Source organism: Camelus dromedarius, chromosome 36 (assembly GCF_036321535.1).
Source record: "Camelus dromedarius isolate mCamDro1 chromosome 36, mCamDro1.pat, whole genome shotgun sequence".
NCBI lineage: Eukaryota > Metazoa > Chordata > Mammalia > Artiodactyla > Camelidae > Camelus > Camelus dromedarius.
This window is the reverse complement of record NC_087471.1, coordinates 2,927,010-2,948,268: the sequence shown is the minus strand read 5'-3', so window position 1 is coordinate 2,948,268 and position 21,259 is coordinate 2,927,010. Positions and strand designations below refer to the sequence as shown.

The 21,259-nt window shown below is 42.0% G+C and overlaps 1 protein-coding gene and 1 pseudogene across 2 annotated transcripts in view; both read right to left on the bottom strand.

Annotated features, from left to right (window-relative positions):
* LOC105094536 (contactin-associated protein-like 3) overlaps nucleotides 1–21,259 on the bottom strand; it is a 148,672-nt gene that overhangs the window by 75,774 nt on the left and 51,639 nt on the right. Inside the window, exons 4-5 of one of the 2 annotated variants that reach the window (XM_064482454.1) lie at nucleotides 13,596–13,743; nucleotides 738–941 (exon numbers count right to left, since the gene is read on the bottom strand). In XM_064482454.1, coding sequence (XP_064338524.1) covers nucleotides 738–941; nucleotides 13,596–13,743 — 352 coding nt within the window. Of the gene's footprint in view, nucleotides 1–737; nucleotides 942–13,595; nucleotides 13,744–21,259 lie in introns of those variants that run through there. The other variant, XM_064482455.1, reaches the window with a different exon arrangement.
* On the bottom strand, nucleotides 16,835–18,681 carry LOC105094538 (zinc finger and BTB domain-containing protein 44-like; annotated as a pseudogene).

Genomic DNA, 21,259 nt, shown 5'->3' with positions numbered 1-21,259 from the left:
CGTCCCTCTTGTCTTTACGATATTATCAGCAGTGACTAGTGATCTTACACAGCTGTCAAGCCATCAAACTTTTTACATAAAAGCATACTCAAAGATATATACGTGCTGTTCTCAGCTACAGAAACAATAGAAAGATCGTGGTTTCCAGGGGGCTGGGGAGAGGAGGGAGGGAGGAATGAACAGATGAAGCACAAGGGATTTTTAGGGCAATGAAATTATTCTGTATGCTACTATAGTGACTACATGTCATTATGCATTTGTCAGAACCCACAGAATGTACAACAACAAGAGGGAACCCTCATGCAAGCTATGGACTTCTGTTGATAATAACGTGCCCACGTTGGTTCATCGATGGTACCAAATACGCCACACTGATGAGGGATGTTGAGGGGAGGGGAGTGTGTATGTGTGGGTGGGGAGGGCTATGTGTGAACTCTCTGTGTTTTCTGCTCAATTCTGTTGTGAACCTGAAACTGCTCTAAAAGAATAAAGTCAATTTTTTTAAAAAAGATATATATGTGCTGTACTCAGTAGACCTCAACTGTTGGGTGACCATGCGCCCATGTGCCTGGATCGTTCTGGTCTTCAGAGTAATTACTTATAGGCTCTCCTTTTTTTCTCGAAAGTCTTCTGATTTTAGGATTACATTAACTACTTAACTGGGGGGAAAAATTAAGCATAAGAAGATACTTTTGTCGAAAGAGTGTTTTCAAAAACACCACCTTTTCATTCTTTACCTGCATGAAGGAGCAAGATGAGTCTTCCTTTAACTAACTCCAGTGTGATGTGTTTACCATTCTGTCCTCCTCTGTGGAGTAGAATCCCGTGGTTCTGTCTGGTTTTAAATTTCAGAGAAATAACGTCTTTGGTTGAATTCATGGATTTCTGATGAAATGTGTACAGCAGGGAACTCTTCCCATCAAAACTAACCATCTCAGATCCTATAGCAGAAGACATAAAAAGTGGTCTAAGTATGATATACTTTTATTAGTACATTAAAATACATAAATTAACACACACGCATACATAGTATATCTCTGGTTTGTTTAATGTAGGGGAAAAAATGGTACCACCAACTTTCTCTTGATACCAGTGGTGGAGGTGCCTAAACTCCACTGTTGCCCTTTTCTGACATTTTCCCCAAAATATGTCATCTAGAAAGACTTTCATTGACTAATTCCAACTGCTCTTATCTTTTATTAGCCTCCTATTCTCATCCTGTAAAAAGTGCAGATCAGGGAAGAAGCTGAAGTCAGTCTTCCCTGAATAAAATCTCCCTGGATATTTAACAATCATCCAACATTTCTGTTTTCTGAGAAGTTATAATAGTTCGCACACACTGGTAAGAGATAAAGTATCAGTGTCACTCAGCGTAAACGGCTTAATTGTTCCCGAACCAGCAGCTTTGACTTTTAACAACCCTCACATAAGCAGTCACTTAAATATACTTTTGTCTGGCCATAAAAGACATGCATAAAAACACCAGATTTACTAAATACTACTTTAAACTCACATTACAGGGTCTTCAGTACACTGGGATATTTTTCCTCCGAACATTTTGGCCCAGTGACAGCACAAAAGGGCAAACATTACAAACGTTACAACACAAAACACCTATTTCGTAGTGTGCTTAGGGTACAACAGAAAACACTTTTTTTTTTTAATTGAAGTAAAGTTGATTTACAATGTTGTTTCTGGTGTACAGCATAGCGATTCAGTTATACACATACATATATTCCTTTTCATAGGCTTTTTCGTTATAGGTTATTACAAGGTCTGAATATAGTTCCCTGTGCCGTACAGCAGAGCCTTGTTGTTTATCTATTTTGTGTATAGTAGTGTGTATCTATTAATCCCAAACTCATAATTTATCCCTCCTCCCCTTTCCCTTTTGGTAACCATAAGTTTGTTTTTTATGTCTGTGAGCATCTTTCTGTTGTAAATAAGTTGATTTGTGTCATTTATTTTACAATCACACATAAGTGATATCATATGGTATTTGTCTTTCTCTATCTGGCTTACTTCATTTAGTGTGATAATCTCTAGGTCCATCCATGTTGATGCAAATGGCATTATTTCATTCTTTTTTATGGCTGAGTAGTATTCCACTATATATATATATATATATATATATATATATATATATATATATATATATATATAGTTGCTTCCATATCTTGGTTATTGTAAATAGTGCTGTTATGAACATTGGGATGCATGTATCTTTTTGATTTAGTTTTCTCTGGATATATGCCCAGGGGTATGAATGCTGGATCATAGGTTTAAGTCTATTTTTAGTTTTTTAAGGAAACTCCACACTGTTCTCCATAGTGGCTGCACCAAATTACATTCCCACCAGCAGTGTAGGAGGGTTCCCTTTTCTCCACACCCTCTCCAGCATTTATCATTTATGGACCTTTTAATGATGGCCATTCTGACTGGTGTGAGATGATACCTCATTGTATTTCTGATTTGCACAAAATACCTATCTTGTGTTATGCCTTAAGCACAATGTGAAGGTCCTCCTGCTTCAGCCATCACTGCACTGCTGCCATTTTCTCTGAACTTTCTGTGTCTTATCTTTCCAACTCTCAAGGTCACCTGCACTCCGTTTAGATTAAGTTATATTTTACCATTAATATAAAAGGGCAGGCAAACCAACTGAAGACAGAACAAGAAATGCACAAAGGAATTTAGATCATCCAGAAAAATCTCCTATTTCAGAAGTAAAAACAAAAGACATAACTGTCCCTTAAAAATACCTGTGTATGATAAATGAAGGTCCAAGAAAAAGCAAATGAAACATGAAGCTGATGTCTTTCAAGCCAATGATATAATGTTGTTTATTTAATATCAGAAACATTGTGACTAATGTATACTTGAACCTGCATTTCTTTCAGATGAACCAAAGTTATTTACAGTAAACCCTTTATGTTCACAACCTAAAAGAATCATCCATTTTATGCAATTACCTTTTGAAAATTCAGAAGGTTGACTCATAGACATGGTGTAAAATATATAAACACTACATTCAGTCTATGAGCCATGTAAACAAACAATTATTCTTCATTGCATAACTAAATAAACAGGGCTGATAAAACCATAACTGTCAATTTGAAATGATGTTCTTTAGGATATTAGATGACAATTAACTGACGAAAACTTGATAATGAAGAATCTAAGTGCTTTCCCATTTTCTGCAGGGCTGTTTATGTCTGTCACTGAAAGGCAATGATAATAATTAAGATTTATTTTTGCAGTCAGCGAACCATTTTTTTTTTCCCATAAATGATTTTGCCAGGATGATTTTGATCGAATTATCTTTGTCCTCCTCTTCCTTGTTGGCCACCATTGCTTTGTAACAGTAATGCTGATTTTCTAGGAATCTGAATTCTGGCATGTTCGTTGAGCACAGATTGCTGGGCTCCATGTGAGACTTTCCCACTAACCAGGTTTAGGGGTGGGACCTGAGAATCTGCATTTCTAACAAGTGCCCTAGGGATGCTGATGCTGCTGGTCTGCGATCATATTTTTTAAGGTATTTATTATTATTTTTAAATTGAAGTATGGTCAGTTACAATGTGTCAATTTCTGGTGTGCAGCATAATGTTCCAGTCATACATATACACACATATATTCCCCTTCATATTCTTTTTCATTATAGGTTGCGACAAGTTATTGAATAGAGTTCTCTGTGCTACACATTATAAACTTGTTGTTTATCTATTTTATACACAGTAGTTAGTATCTGCATATTTTGAGAGCCACTGCCCTACAGCACCAACATTATATTTCCTGGAACATCCCCCTCAGGCAAAACAGAGCAGTGAAATATTTATTAAGTGACAGAAACACAAAAGAAGGGCCTTAAAATTCTTTTGTTCTAATGTTTTGACTTTCTGTGTAAGGCGATCAGTAACACTTGTACTGAGAACAATTAACCACATGTTAGTCATCAAATTGTATCTTACAAGGCAGATTCAACAAGTATTTTGACAGATTATTTAAGCCTAAAGTGACTAAGTTATAATATAAATACACAGCCAACTGAGTAAAGCACAACCACCTAAAAATAATGTCTCTTGTAAGAGTCCTGAGAATTTAACTAAAATCTCAAGTGATGACAAACTTAAGCTCAGTTTAAGAGCTTAAAAAAGACAGAAGTCCAGAAATTGCTTTGAGAAGCCTGGACTGTTAGGCAGCTCCTCCCCTTTATCTGAAATCATCCACATCACTCCACAGTCCCATGAGATAATTTTCAAAGGTTTGTTAAAAAACAAAACAAAACAAAACCAAGCTTGAAAACCAAGAGGAGGTGGCGAGAGCACAGCTGCGTGCAAAGCCCAACATATTTGCTGGCTGGTCCTTCGCAGAAGCAGCCTGCCGTCCCCCACGCTGAGAACCGCCCCGCGATGGAGCCTCTGCCTGGTTCCTGATCACTGAGCGGTAAGAACGAGCTCGCCGCCAGACATGTTTCGATCCTTTGATTTAAGAATCAAAACCCCTACTTTATAGAGGAAACCCCACATTTCATTACTTCTGTCGCCCTTCCTTATTGCATAATTCAATATACGTGGTGGCTTCTCTTGAACATGCATTTTATAAGGCAAAGAATAGGTCAATATTTCAGCTCCTGGTTATATATATTCTGTGTATAATATCAAAGACTGGTTTTTCTATAGCTTCAGATGCCGCTTTGGCAAGGATTTTGCTCTGGCACAACATAGTTTTGGCATTAAAAGGCCATTTTGGGGAGGGGGAGGGTATAGCTCAGTGGTAGAAGGCACGCTTAGCAGGAACAAGGTCCTGAGTTCAATTCCCAGTGCTTCCATTAAAATAAATAAGTAAATAAATAAGCCTAATTACCTCCCCCCAAAACCAAAACAAACAAAAATAAATAAATAAAATAAAATATTTGTTTAAATGGCCATTTTTTCCTCCTTCTACCCTCTCCCCTACTGCCAACCTAATTTCCATCCATCCCACAAGTAAAACTCCATTTTCAGTGGGTATCAACGTAGAATCTACTAAGTATCACAAACGCTGCCAGATGCTGGGATAAAGCAGAACAGGACAGACGTGGCCCAGCCCTCCCACAGCTGACAGTGCTTCCCTCTCTTACTTCTGCTACCATCAAAAAGCCCGTTTCACCTGTACTCGCCCAGTGTCTTCCTGGGTTGCTAGGTGACAAGGAAACAGCGCACAGTTCAGGATGGAAGTAGGAGAAAGAAAAGCTCTTCTCTGATGAAAAAATGTTTCGAAAGAAAGAATGCAAAGAACCCAGGGAATCCAGGCATTACACCATCACAGTCCCTTTCACATAAAACTTAAAAATAGGCATCCAAAAGTAGCCAACCGTGGTTCAAAAAATGGGCTGCACTGTCGCTGAAGCCCCCCAGTTAAGCCCATCCAGTAAGTGCACATTGTCACAAAAGATGATTTAGAACAGGAATATTTAGATTAGAAACTCAATTATAGGCCCCATAAAGAGAATCCATTTTATAAAATGTCAGTTACTTAGAGATGGTCATCAATCAACCTGAGTATCTGAAAACAAATTGGCAATTCAGTGAATATAAATTTTTTTTAAAAAATTAGCACTAAATACTCAAACATGATTTGTAAAAGCAATAGATTAAAAATGTAAATTAAAAAAAAATCCGATTTGGGGATAGAGAGTACTTGGCTCAGGGAGTCGGCAGCAGTGAGCTCTCCAGGTGTGGATGGGGGAGAGCCCCAGACGGTCCCCCTTGAGTTCACTCTCCACTCAGCAGAGGCTCCCTTGACCTTCATTCCGTTGGTCATGGTGTGACCTGGAGAAGCCACCTTCAAGACTCAGAGCTCACTGGTAATGAGTGCTAGGGTGACCTTGACCCCATCAGTCCACTAGCATTAAGAGTTTTGCTATTAGACTACGATAAGAGCAAATAAAATTTTATATGTCTATATTAATACAGTTAATCCACTATATTTATTTGAATGAAAATATCAAAATCATGCACTAAATTACCACTTAGCATCATACTTAACTTCTACAAGAAACCCTCCTGAAAAATGGCCTTCTATGTAATTCAGCCATTTAAGTAACTGGGGTACGTGACACAGAGGGCACTGACTATGCACTGAGACGGAAAGCAATAGCTTCCCCTATGGGAAGAGCAAAGAGCCCACATTCCAGAAGAGCAGGAGGAAATATGATGCTTAGGTGAAAGTAGGAACTGGTTTTTTTCCTCCACTTTTATGTGACTTTAATTTATAATCATTGGTTTTAAGAGCTGAGGTTATACTTTGATAACTGCGTCACTAACAACATTATTAAAAGAAATACCACACATACTTGCCAATTGGGAAGGAAATCCATCTCACCAGCAGTGCCTGGCACATGGTGAGTTCTCAGGGGGCACTGGCTGCATCCTTACTGGTAGAGCACCGGGCACAGAAAAGGGGGGCTACAACAGTTGAAACTGGATTTACCAAAGGGGAGGGCGTGGCTCAGTGGCAGAGCGTGTGCCTAGCATGCGCAAGGTCCTGGGTTCAGTCCCCAGCACCTCCATTAAATAAATAAACCTAATTACCTCCCCTGATAAAAAAAAAAACACCCGACAAAATTGCATTTACAACTTCCTCTTCTGATCATGATGGAGTAACAGAGGCCAGATTCACTGTCTCACCTAAGCAACCAAATAAAAAGGAAATAACATTAAACAATTATTTTCAAGATATTTGGCATCAAGCTAAAAGGGAGAGTGATGCCCAGGAGCAGAGAGACAAACACCCCTGCCTCGGGAGAGTCACCAGGTCACAGAACAGGAACGAGGGCTTGAAGCAAAGCCCAGCAGACACCCTGAGTGGAGGAGACAGAGTCCAGAGTCTGGTAAGAACCAAGCACCTGGGGGCCATCGGCAGAGTATGGGGAGGGGAAAGATGAGCAGAAGGAACACTGGTGATCTGCAACACACCCCTTGTGAGCATTCAGCAAAGTCCTGATCAGTGCGTGCAAGTAAGGAGGCTCATCAAGACTGGGAAAAGAACCACCTGAGAGAATCAGCTGGGAATTACTGCTAACATGCACACGAGGCTGGGAACACTGCCCATTCCAACCATCCGGACTGGAAGCCCCACAGTTCACTGTCCTTGGCAGAGTGCTCAGAGGGCCTTACTCCAGCACCGAGCCCTAGGCTGAACACTACTCCGGAATGGGCTAACGAATTTTAAAAGCAAGACCTAAAAGGAACAGATCCCTTAATTCGATGTGTCCTTGAACAAAGCTCAAGCATATAAGACTTCAAAAATAGCCAACAAGGTAAAAATCAAAATGTCTGGCATCTAATCAAGAATTTCCACAACATTGTAAAATGATTATAAATCAAGAAAAAATGTTAAAAAAAAATTAAGCACAGGGAAATATATACAAGATCTTATGGTAGCTCACAGAGAAAAAAATGTGACAATGAATATATGTATGTTCATGTATAACTGAAAAATTGTGCTCTGCACTGGAATTTGACACAACCTTGTAAAATGATTATAAATCAATAAAAAAATGATAAAAAAAAAAGAATTTCCAGGCACACAAAAAAATGTGATCTATATTGGGGGAAAAAATCAACTGAAACTTACACAGAATTGACACAAACATTATAATTAGCAAAGGAAGACAGTAAGATAGTTGTTGTAACAGTCATCCATATGTTCAAAAAAAGTCCTGTAAATACACAAAAGATACTAAAAAAAAGTGAAAATTTCTATATCTGACATAAAAAAAAATACGCTGAATGGGCTTACTGGCAGGTTAAACACTGCAGAGGAAGAGATTAGGGAACTTGAAGACAGCAAAAGAAACATTCTCAAATAAAATAAAGAAGAAACAAGTAGTAATTTAAGACAATAAATAGATCATCAGTGAGGTGGGTGACAAAATGAAACCAAGCAACCTGGTTAGAAAAAATATTTGAAGAAACAATGGCTAAAACTTTCCAAATCTGATGAAAACTATACACTCACCAATTCAAATAGCCCAATGAACTCCAAACACAAGACACGAAATAAAACAAAACCAAAACATATCAGAAACAAATTGCTTAAAACTTTAAAAGCAGCTAGAGAAAAAGAGGACATATCATATTCATAGAAACACAGATATACAGATGACTGCAGACTTCTCACCGGAAAGAATCCAAGAGAACAAACAGCAGAGCAATATCTTGTAAGTGTTCAATGAAAAAAAAAAAATCACCCTGGAATTCTACACTGAGTGAAAGTAACTTACAAAAATGAAGGTGTAAAAATGACTTTTTTCAGACATACAAAAGCTGAAAGAATTTCTCACCCAGCACGTCCATACTACAAGTGATATTCAAGGAAGTCTTTGAGGCAGAAGGAAAATGATACATGGAAATGTGGATCAATACAAAAGAACGAAGAACGCCAGAATTTTCATGGAAATGATTGTGCATAATTTAAACATCTTTTTAAAATAACCAAAGAGGTAGATTTCTAAAATGGCTAGGTGAGGAACCTGGCAAATCCTATCTCCCAAAAGCAATGATAAAACTGGGAAAAAAGTGTCAAAGATAACAACTGAAGGACACTGGAAACTGACTACAGACACACAATCAAAGTAGAAGCATGGAGTCAGGAAAATCTACTGAATCTCAGTAAGAACAGTGGGAATCTGTGCTCTTTTAGCCAGAGGCGGCTCGACCCCCAGCCCCTTGGCACTGAACTTCTATCAGGGCTGGGGAGCTGAGCACACGGAAGATTCCTCCCCAGGGAGCAATGGTAACAAGAGCTACCTAGCGACAAGCAACGTGGGAAGGGCCACATGGCAGCCAGCCTGAGAGTGCCATGCTGGCTGGGGAAAAGCGCTGACAGGCTGGCCAGCCAGCCGCTTAACAAGTTTAGAGGAATTTGGAGGGACCAAATTTAGACCAGCAGTCAGGAAATACAGCTCCAAGGAGACTTTTAAAGCGGAGACCTGCATGAGGGCATGTGGACAGAGAGGTGAAAAACTTGGGAAGAAGCATTTCAAGCCAGGTAAATCGCTTGTGCAAAGAAGACAGTTTGTTGGCAAGTCTAGGTTTGCATTTTGTGGGTGAGATGAGAGAGCGAGAGGTTTGAGCGATTTGAGATGACTGAGGGTGCCATTTGGAGAGTGCATGTTCAGAATATGATATTCTCCAGATGTGTAGGGATAGAGATGTGTCAACGGTGACTCCCATGTTTCTGGTGAATTAACCAAGGCAAGGAAAACCAGAAGAACAGTAAGTTTAGAAAGCAATCCGAGACTCATTAAGCTCTAGGTACCTGTGAGCAAGCAATGTTACTAATAAGAGATCGATTCTGTTTTCTTAATAACTGGTCCTTTTGTCCAATTCTACGGTTTTCCCAACATCACAGGTCATGTCAGGTTTAAAATTCTGGTAACAAACTATAACGTTTTAAATGCATGGAAGTTATTATTCCTTCAAGTTAATTTAGTTATTATAACATAACCTGAATTTGCTTGTTCTGCTGCACTTTATCAGCTGTGTATTGATGTGTCTTTCAGCATTTTCTTTCAGCAAAAGCCTGAGCGGTACTCCTTTAGATGTGATAATTTGGGAGGTGATTAAAAATGAATCAGGAATGAATTGCATAATAACTTGAATAGAAATTAAATTACATTAAAACAGCATTAAACAAATGTCTTTACAGAAATATGAGAGGCTGTTCTGGTTCATATGATTGTAGGATTAATATTATTTTAACTTTAGTATTTTTGGTTTTTTTTTAGTATTTTAGTATTTTTTTAACTTAGTATCAGGTAAAGAGCATAAGGCTACAGTATTAAAGTTTAGAGACGTTTATCATTTTTACCCTTAGGTCAAGATGTGTCTTCTATTTATACTTGGACATAAATCAGAAGAAACCCATGCTCAGATTTAGTTGGTTTGCAAAGAATACACATTTCCCCTCACCTGCACTGGCTCCTTAGCACACAGGGGGCACTGTGTCTTGTGCATGTTACTTAGCAGGGTGCCTTGCTGGGGGTCAAAGTTGTGGAGACATGTATTGAATTAAACTAACACTTTTTCTAATCTAGTTTGACTATTTACTGCTTTATCAATAACTGGAATGGATAACACGGATCAGCGTTCTCTCATATTGACTAAAGATCATTATCAACTTTCAGGATTTTTCTTCATCAACGTGACTACGTCCATTTTTGTCCTCCCTTCTTCTATTTTTACTACTGCATTTTCTAAACTGAGATCTACTTAGAGTAGAACCGGTACTGAACAGAAGGAAGTTCCATATGCAGACTCTTCTCTCAATATTCTCCTTCAAAGTTTCAAAATACACACTCTTTGTGTTTATAGAGTGTTAACAACAGATTTATAAATCAATAAATATTGACACATGTTAAGATTGTTACATAAAACCTACATTTTTTCCACTGCAAGTCAATGTATTTTTTAATAAATACAAGATAGTAAAATAGACAGTTCCATGTTCTATTCCCTTCTTTTCTTCCTTCCTAACCCATTTTATTTTCAATGCCTGATTTGACACAGGACTGGTGGGCCACATGGATGACTGGTAGACCCCATGGGGCTCACCATCCTGAGCCTCTCTATTCCACGTTCCTAATAATTCACACTCTGTCCCTTCTTTTTTACTCTCCTTCTTTCCTTCTCTTATTCAAACAATAAACACAACGATAAACATAAAATTACTACAAGGGGGCCAATACAACACAGTACGGCATGGGAACACTAGAGAATGACACTGAGCATGAACGTGGGCAGTCAGAGTAGGTGGCACAAAAGAAGAGCAGAAGGGACCTAAAAGACGAATAACAACCTCATCAAAGAAATGAGGGTGGATCTGGGGACAACCATCCTGATGTCTGGGACTTTAGGGACCTGTGTCGGGATGTCAATTTGGAATCGATCAGGCAGTATGTAAATGTTGCAAACTTAAGAAAGTGGATGAAAACTCAAAGAGAGACCTTTTTAGAGTGGAATACGGAGCCTAGACCACATCAGTAGGGGATGCTGACACTGGATGGATGGGACTGGTAGAGCGAGGCGAGGCCAGAGAAAGGGAGGGGTCTCAGGGCGGACCCCTGACCTTGGTGCGCAGGACAGCCGGGACTCTAAGAAGACCCCAAGTGCTCACTTCTACTCTAGAAATGGAGGAAGGGCTTTTCAGGGAGAGAAAATGTACATGCCAAGCCAGGGAGCCATGAAAGTGCACCATGTTGACAGGAATAATAAAGATCATTGTAAATGGAACGTAAAAATACGAAGCTGAAAGGAGGAGTTGCATATGAGACTGTGACATGCCAAGATGAGCAACGTGGACATTGTCTCACGATCAACAGAGCAGTGGAAATACAAATCAAAAAAAAGATAATAATGATCACTTTAGGCTCTAAACCATATCGTATTAAATTACTGTCAAAAATAAAAATGCAAGGTGCTATTCTTGAATAAAGATTACTAATAAAAATGAAGAAAACACAGCCACTGCTATTAAGGAATGCATTTTGTATTTTAAAAACAGTGGTGATTATTTTCTGTTTGCATTCTTATGCTAAGAGCCCCTTGTGCCCCCAGAGTTCAGGTTTGCTGAATCGAGGACACACTCAGATTCCATGACGGCTGCACGGCCCCCTGGCCCTTCCGGGGATCAGGCAAGCGGCTTTGATCCTCCTAGTACCGACCTCTAACCCAGGAAACCGGAGTAACATCTCCTCACGAGGAACTTCAAGCTCACGGCAAATCCCCATCAAAGAGCACGTTCCGCTTTGAAGTCAGTAAACCTGACGTTGTTTCCAGAGTAATGGGAGAAGGGGAAGCTAATTTCAGGGGATCAAAGAGAAACTCTAAATGACAGACGTCCTAGCTGTTGCAGCCGTGAGCACACTTAGGGACCCCAGAAACAAAAGGATGGAAGGAAATGGCCAAGGGAAAGAGGGGAAACCAGTTGATGGCCATGCAACACCACGGATGGTAAATGTTCCTTGGAACTATAACCAACAGAGAGCAGAGGCAGGGTTAGGAGGCGGAGCGGAAGTGGAACATGTCATTAGGAAGAGGAATGAAACTGAGGCTGAAGGTGACCCTTGACTGTGGGACGGGCTGCCTGGGTGAGCCTCACCTCCAGAACCACCCGCTATCTGTGGGGTTACCGAAGTGGAAATGGTATTATTGCTATTCAACAACTCATTGCACCCCACAGTGCCCCTGCCCTCCCTCATCCCTGCACCATCAGAACCCTAAATTCCTGCTCCCACAATTTACATGTGCTGTTTCCTCCTATAAACACCCCTCCTACCTCTTGTCTCACTACCCAGCCCCTTTACTTTGAAAACTGACTGCCAGAAAGGTTCCTTTTCTAACACCACGGACTGACCGCTCTATCCCCCATGCCCCATATTCCTGCTACAATATTTTACAACTGTTTTGTACAACTTCACGACTTCTCATAAAATCCCAACAAAGAAAATAAATAATTTTAGAAGTGTCCCCCACATCCAGTACAGTTCTCTGCAGACATCAAGTGTCTGATAAATTCTTACACGACAAGCGAGGGAATAAAGAAACGAATGCCTGGATAGCATGATATTTATGAGAACAAAATTAAGGGAAAAAGACAGACAGTTTTTAAATCCTAGATCCAATATGTAACAGCTCCAGCAAACATCTTAATTTCTCTAAGGTGCAGTTTCTTCCTTCTCTGAAGTAGTGAGGTTACTGCTATGCTGAATCCATTTGGTTGGTGTGGGAGTTGAATGAGAGACATCTCAGGAGGCAGGATCTGAAACATTAAACATCTTGCGTATGTTAAATCTTACTGTTAACTCTTCTGCAAAGCCAGTGCCCTGATCAGGGCCAGATGAGGTGTGAGCAAAAACTCCAGGATGCTCCCATCCAACTTACTCTTCGGGTTATTCTCCAGCTTTCTGGAAGATTACTTTTTAAATTTATGTTTTCATTATGTGTTAATTTACGAAATACCAGTATATTGTGGATCTTCCAAATGGCAGCTGCAGCGCTGATTTCCCATATATTTCAATGAATGCTTTTCTGCTTGGGTTTACGCTCACGTTGGCTGCCAGTTTTGTTACTGTTACCATCAGTGGAGGAAAGAGGGAAGACGTTAATACATAAATGACATGCAAAAGAAGGTTTCCCAGCAGTGAGAGTAGAGAAAAGGAGAGGAAGAAGTGAGTCATCACTGGGTGCCGGAGACAAGGGGACACCGGCAACCACCTGTGTCCCCACACACGACGGTCATCTCAGTGTCAGAAGGCAGCACCATCAATCAGAATCAATTATGGTTGTTGATTTGAACCTTGTTAATTTTACGAAGTACCCACTATAAGACGGGTACATTAGCAAATCTACAGGAATCTAAGATTCTAAGGCTCAGTCCAGGTCTACTTCTGAATTCCACTATAAAATAGTAATTAAAGTAACTACAACATAATCAAGGCTTTCCATAAATATTTAAAAGGCTGGAAAGAGTCAAGTTCAGTCTTCAACGCGGTGTTTACAACGCGTCACTCCGTGACTGATGTCGGCCGGAGAACAAGCACCACTTACTGTAGGCACAGCCGTACACTTCGACCCGCATCCCGATCCTGCCCCTGGGGTTCCACGTCAAGGGGAGGAAGCGCAGGAACCTGGCTTCAAAAGGAGGCTCGAGTCTGTAATGCACCACACTGTCTGCGTTTGTGTTTCCTGGAAAACCCTGGGGGAAAACGGAGAAAGGGATCAATGAGTCTGCAGAGTATCAGTGTCAAGGTGTCGCCTCCCATGCTGATGAGCCACTGATGCTTCACTTTGTTAATATGTAAATGACTGCCTGCGTCAAAGAAACTAACATTTAAGAGGCATGTGACAACCTCTCTTCAGTGCCTGAATTAGTCCCCATCATCTAAATTTTCCTTATTTGCAGAGTAGTTTAAATTTCAATGGCACCATGAAACCGGCTATAAACCTGCTACTTTTGAAGGCTTGCTTTTAGAAAGTCGCTCATCCCGCAATCATTTCCGAATCTCCAAGCAGTCAAGACACTCACAAGCAACCGCACCTCCAGGGCAAACAAGCCCGATGGTGAATTGCAGGATGCGCACTAAGAACCCTAGACCCTAGGATCTGAGAGCTGGGAGGGGCCTGGACAGCGTTGTAGTTCAAAACCCTCAACTTGCAAATGCAAAACTCAAGCCTAAGAAAGCAAAGAGGTTCCGTGGAGGTAGGAGAGCTATTATGCAGAGTGGCCAGAACTAGGTCCTGTGGCTTTGGACTTCATTTCCAGTGCTCATTGTGTCCAGTGTTCATTCCAGCATTCAGGGGGTGCCTAGGGGAAACACACCAACACCGCTGGCCACGAGACAAGAGGAGTGCTCTTAGCTGCAGGCATCTGGCTTCACGTTAGAAAGGGCAGCATGAGAGCAAAGGCACTTGTTCATAGGGTGGCTTCTGTCTCACGGTGTTCTTTTTAATATAAATATCACCAAGTAGGGAAATCAAAAAGTGGGTGACGGTGCTGTACAGAAACACATCGATTATAGATATGTTACTAATGACTCAATCGTTTTTTAAAAGGTAGGACTTACATAAACTTAATCATTTTTAAAAAGGTAAGACTTACCTAAACATGAGAAAGATTAACAAAAGTCAGCACAAATGCCAACACACAGAGAATGCATTCCTGTGCCCCTCTCCATCCATCCTGGCAAACCTCTCTTCAACAGTGTTTACGGAAGTGCTCTGAACTTTTCATGAAAAAACGACGGATGGGTTTCAGATGAAATGAATGGCTGCCCACTATTAGCGAATCCGCTCCCCCTCACCTCCACTGTCTTGCCAACCTTAGTAAATGCTGACAAATGTACATCAATTCCAAGAAGTTTTAGGAAGGGTTGAAAGATCATCACAACTCATCTGCAAACACTTCCTTGTGTCTCCACCTCCGAAGTCCATCCAAATGCAGGGCTTCTCTCTCTCTCTCTCCACCAGAGCCCTGGAACTGGCTGCAGACTCCTACGGACCAGCGCTTCCACTAGCTCTTTCTGCCCTGGGCATTTTAGAGCCACAAGGCCAAGCACCCATGCTTGAAACTCCACATCCCTTTTAAAACTGGGTCCACTGATTCCTCATCAGCTTCTCCACCAGTTTTCCCAGCTGCTCGATGCAATAGCAAAGCCAGAACAACCTAAGGTGTTCCTCACTGTAACACGGCTCTAAACAGAAAATGCTGCCCCATCCAAGGACCTGACCAGTTTATGCTCTGAAAACTAACAGTAAGGGCTCTCAAGTATGTATGTCTCTTTTGAAAGCTCCTGTCAAATGTGAAGACTACCTAAATTCCATCCATTTTTTTTGGAACGCACAGTGAAAACGTAAAACGTAGCGTTATTTGGGGGTGGGTCGCCTTCAAGTTCTCACTCTCTGATCTTGCAAAGTTTTATTATCTGGAAGTCAAAGATGCTTACATAATAGGCCTCCATTGAATAGTAATACAATTAGGGAACAAACGGGGTGGACACCTTCTTAGGCTCATCTGCACTAGCCTCACACCCACCTGCCATGCCATTAATACAAACAGCCAGAAACGATAATGCAGCCCCACAGCAAGACTCCTTAATTCAGCAAGAATGATACCTGCCTGGTTATTCAGCCTTGTGAAACACGGGCCAGGTTTACCAGCCAGGCCAAACCAAGCCAAATTAGTAACCAGGTTTATGAACCACGACCACCAGGGAGACTTCCTTGGTATAAACAGACCAAACTAAGAATACAGAGAAGGCAAATGTAACGAGAGTGCTGTCCCAGACACGGTAGTAAGACTTTTTTTTTTTTTTTAATTTTAGCCTTAACAGGGAAGTCTTTATTTTGTCCAAAACATCCCCAAACAATACAACAACCTATGTATAAAATATAGAACATCTCCAGTATTTTTTCCTTTTTATGGGATCAGACCAAGGATAGGCAAGAGAAAGTACTGCTGGTGGGGTAAGACAAAAGCGGATTCAGGCAATGACTGACTTAGCCGGGCGTCAACATTCAAAGACCAGGGAAACAACAATTTTAGCCAGAAAAGCGGTATGTAAGAGTCCCTAAGAAGCTGAGGGTCACACGCTGTGCTCTCCTTTCCTGTCATCTCACGCACGCTTGGCTATCCTCGACCGCGGTTCTTTGCCTTCTTTCACAGAAGAAAGATCACTTCGAGGAGCGGTACTGTGTAAAGGTACAGGGAGTACCCAACCCAATGCCAAACATTCACCGTGAAAAATCATAATGACAAGGCTTTAAAGAAAAAAAAAGAATACTTTAGATTTCACAAGTATACACCCTAATAATTTTTAAGAAAGCTTACCATAAATGCTTCCAAAAACAACAGGCTTTTACAAAAGACTGTAAAATATCCTGTGAACAGCAGTAAACATCTACTCAAGTCATTCGCCGGATTCGTTCAGTCATTTGTTTCTGGTGCATCCTTTCATCTCAGGAAGGTTGACAATCATCTGATTTCTTTTTCAGCAAATGATCTGTTGCTAGCCTACTCTTAACGACAGAAGAGGAAACTGATACAAGTTTTTTCAAGTCAACTGGTTCTCCTTAAGTCTCAAGGTTTCTATTATGTTTCTATATCACATCGTTGTGCACTTACAGAAGCAATCTCTCTGTCATGAAAAACAAAACACCACTTGCAGGGCTTACAAAATAAAAAGGGAAGTTCTTTCCCAAACCCTTTTTCGTTTAAAACAAATTTAATTTAATTTAAGTGTACAAGACGAAGCACAGGCACTTTCCAAAAATCAAAACAAACAAGAAATTACTCAATAATTATAGAAAACAGCTCTGATTTTGGGGGATCATCTCTGGTTGCCTCGGCACATACACTGGTCTTTGGCTGGTCTGGCATTTCTCACCCTTTTTCTGCCAGCTCACCAAGAGACCCCAAAGGAAAACTGCTTTCACAATTCTGGGTCGAGCAGACCTGTGAAATCACAGGCATTTGAACAGAGGAGCTGCTTTCAAAACCGTGTTCTCTAAGATCATATTGGACAAGGGTCCCTTCCGACTCCTGGTTTAAGGAGTCCGGTACTAGGAAATCACTGCTCTGGAAGTAGTCTGTTAGCTCTGATGCTTCATGGTTCTGACTCCCCAGGTGCACGATTAAATTTCCAGAGCTGGCGAACGTGGCGCCGCGTGTTTTGCGCTCGTAAATCCGAGGCTTGCAGATGACGTGCCGGGAAACCCTCATGTGGTGTTCATACTCCCCGAAGGAAGCGGAAGTGGCCCTGCGTATCTGGCACCAGAAACAGCGCCTCCCTTCATGCTTTAGGCGATGCTTCTTTAGCAAGTGAGCCCCGGTGAACTTACTACCCCCGCGGTCCCATCGAAACGGTTTAATTCCTGAGTGGATGAGCATGTGCTGTTCCAGGTTCTGAATACGGGTGAATCGCACCCCACAGGCTGGACACTGGAAAGGTCCATCTGAACCATTTGGACCCGGTTGTTCTGTGCTGCTGGCGGGAAGGGCAATGCAGAGTTGGAAGGGATGTTGAGCATCTTCCAGTCAGTCATCATCCTCTGTGTGAGCATCAGTGCTGGAAGTGCTCTGACGTGTAGGTAAGCCTTCGGTGACACCTTCATCCACTAAGCCTGTAGAGGAAGACTGCGCACTGATCAGAAGGTCCTCTTGGACTTGCTCACTACCTGGCACCGTCTGCTGACCACTCAGTGAACTCTGAGAGGCGCTGACAGGCTGGGGTACCTCCTCATGGACCTCCTCATCACTTCACCTTTCTCCTTTGACCCGGACATCTTCCTCAGGACCCAGAGGCAAGGTGGTCTTGGTGCTCTCACAAGTCACATATTCGGCCATTCTTCTACCTGTCCCAGATGGCCCAGCTAATTCTAAAGTCCGGGTATTTTCTGCTGGCTTAACCTTACCAGGCGGAATCCTTCGATCGATTCCAAAAGGGATTTGATCTAAAGAGTCAACTGGCTGATTTCTATTTTCCGAGTAGGAAGCTGACGAATTCAATACCTGGGGAGAACTTGTTTGTGATTCACACTCTACAGGACTTTCAGGGGACACACCAATGCAGCTTTCGGGCTTTCTGCGGGATTCTTGGCAGACAGGAACGGTTCTTCCTCCCGCACTGCACTCTGAAGACACTGGAGAAATGCTTCCATCTCGAGACGTAAAACTGCAGTTGGAGTTATTTTCTTGTCCAGCATCGAGACTCTTTTCTGGTTGGCTACTGGGTGTATTCCATAAAATGCCTGATTTCATGAACTCTGAGCAGGTGCTGGCAACACCGAACATCCGCACACAGCTGGCTGCAGCTAGGACATCCGTGATACTCTGTGTTAACTGACAGAGTGGCTGTGCAAGCATATTCTAAAAGGGGTAGAACGCCAGTCACCGGAACACGATGCGGATCCAACACATTCTTGTTGTCATTCTCTGCCTACATTCTCTGTCTGTCATTCTCTGATCTCTTTTTGGTGCGAAAAGAGATCACTGCAAGCTGCTAGGACCGCCTCGCGTGCCCGGAGGAGTCTGTCCGGGTATTTGGACGCGGAGACTGATGGCACCGAAACGGCCATCATTTCGCAGCATATGTAGCTTTCCAAGCATTTCCTGGCTGTGGGAGGAGGAACTGAGTACATGTGTTCACACCCATCTTTTCCGTCCTCTCCTGCAGATGCTCGTCAAGGATGCAAATGAATCATAGACGTCCTGCGGGCGGCGCGCGGGGCGCTGCAGCTCCCCCCCATCCCGGGGGGCGGAGGGGACCCTGTCCCGGGGAAGGCGGGGCGTGGCGGCCCCGAGCGGCGGGAGGGACGCGCTCCGGGCGCCCGGGGTGGTGGGGGGGTAGCGGGGGCCCGGGGGGAGGAGCGGGAGGCCGCTGGGGACGACGGGGCCGAGGGCAGGCGGCGGTCTGCGGAGCGCAGCGATGGCTCGCGTTTTCCCGGCGGGGCGGGGTGGGGCAGTGGGGGAGGGGAAGGGCGGGGGGAGGGGAGGCGGGGGAGGGAGGGGGAGGGAGCCCCCGCCATCGCCGCTCCACTCACCCCTTAGCAGGACTCCTTTTTGACTAACGCATGAAACATCACCATGGAGAGAATCATTTCTCTTGTTCAATGAAAGTGAAATCTTTGGACCTACATCGTCTTTTCTTACTGTAATGATCAAGTAAGCTCTTTCCACTGCCTCCAGGCCCCGGAGAGGAACTCAAGAATGTCTACTCCTGGCCTTCATGCTCAACTCCACGTCGACTTGGGCAGAAGCATCCGTTTCTCAGCTCCACCACTGCCCGGCGCACATCCCAAGGTGTCACTGTCTGCTGCCAGTCACAGCTCCTTCACTGACAGAACCAGTTTGGTCAAACCTAACTCTAAGGGTTGGAGTAGGAATTAAGTGAGATAATATCTGAAAAGCAGCCCGCCCACCGCCCACCCAGGCAAAAGGCTCCAGGAGCGGGGGCCGCTGTGACCGTGGCCATGGCTGAGGTTTGGGTTATTGCCCATGCGTTTGGCAGAGACAGCTCATCCGGCAGATTCTGCATCCCCTTCTTCACGTTTTATGTTAGGTTCAAGGTCTAAGACATTCAGATAAACAGTCAGGAGACGAACATCAGCTCTACACTCACTGCAATTCCAACCCTGTAACTCAATGTAAGAAGCAAAGCCGATATGGATTTTAGTGTGGCTGCCAAAGTTTTACACCTCAGCATAAACTACATAATAAAATTATTTTCATATCACTTGTATGTGGAATCTAAAAGTAACTGACACAAATGAACTTATTTACAAAACAGAAACAGACTCACAGACACAGAAAACAAACTTATGGTTACCAGGGGAGAAAGGGGATGGAGAGGGATAAATTGGGAGTTCGGGATTTGCAGAGACTGACTACTATATATAAAATAGATAAACAAAAAGTTTATACTGTATAGCACAGGGGACTATATTCAACACCTTGTAATAGCCTATAATTTCAAGGGAATATATATGAAAGGAATATATATGTATAACTGAATCACTTTGTTGTATGCCAGAAACTAAAACAACATTGTAAATTCTATACTTCAATTAAAAAGGGGGGGGGGAGTTATGTGAAAATTCTAAAAAATTAAATAATTTCATAAGAATGATATTTAAATTCATTTATTTTCCCTATATATTACTTCTTTCTGCAGTAGTTTATTGAACATATAAAGTTAGAAAACTGTACTTCAGGTCAGTGTGATGACCATTTCCCACAGCAAATGAAATTTCTTTTTGTTTTAATGGAATGTAAGACAGACTACTACTTAAGAAATCTTTTTAAGTGAGAATAATCTATGTTAAATCTATGAATAGAGGAGATTAAGAGGACACTCTTTACAACTTCTGAGATCTGCATACAAAAGCAAACATTTATGCGATTTTAATGATTTCAAATATTTGCAATGTATGCACACATGTGTATGTACACCTATGTGATTATCCGAATTCATTCTAATGTTAAGAAATGACATTATTTTTGTCCTGTACAGAACTATCAATAGTCCCCCTGGATACACATAAATGATAAATTTCTTTAAAGATACAGAAATTACATGAAATAAGTTTGGTGTAGGAGGGGCCTCTACTGGCACATGACTCTCACATTTGGGGCTGATTACTGAAATAATCTCATTTTACTAAGCTAATGTTTACCTTTTTAAAAAATGTGTCATAATCTATTATTTGGATTATATAGTTTTGTTTTGGTGTTTCCAGAACAGACATAAACGTACAGGCCAAGCCTAGAATGTCAGGAACAAAGGTTCACTCTTTGTCTTGTTCCAACAAGGGAAAAAAATGAAGCTCTGAGGAATATGAAGAAATGTCCAGCCACTGGCCCTTCCCTGACAGCCCTGGACTCGGTTCTGAGTTCCACCAGTAGACAAGGTGTCCTGTGCAGAGTGAACCTGTGACAGCCAGCTTCCACTGAATCCTTCTCCATCTTGTTCCCCACGGGGCCTCGGGAAAGTCAGCATTTTCGTGTGGAAAGTAGGAACAAGACTGTCAATCTTGGAATTTTGATGAGTCAGTGTAAGGAATGTTACAGGCTTACAATCTAATAATTTTTTTTGTAGCATCCTTCTGTTAGCTATCATAGAATTAAAAAAACAAATCAACAAAACCCTCCCCACCATTGATCACCAGAACCAGTTTAGTTTGATGTGGACTCAATATTGAATAGCTTAAGGGCATCA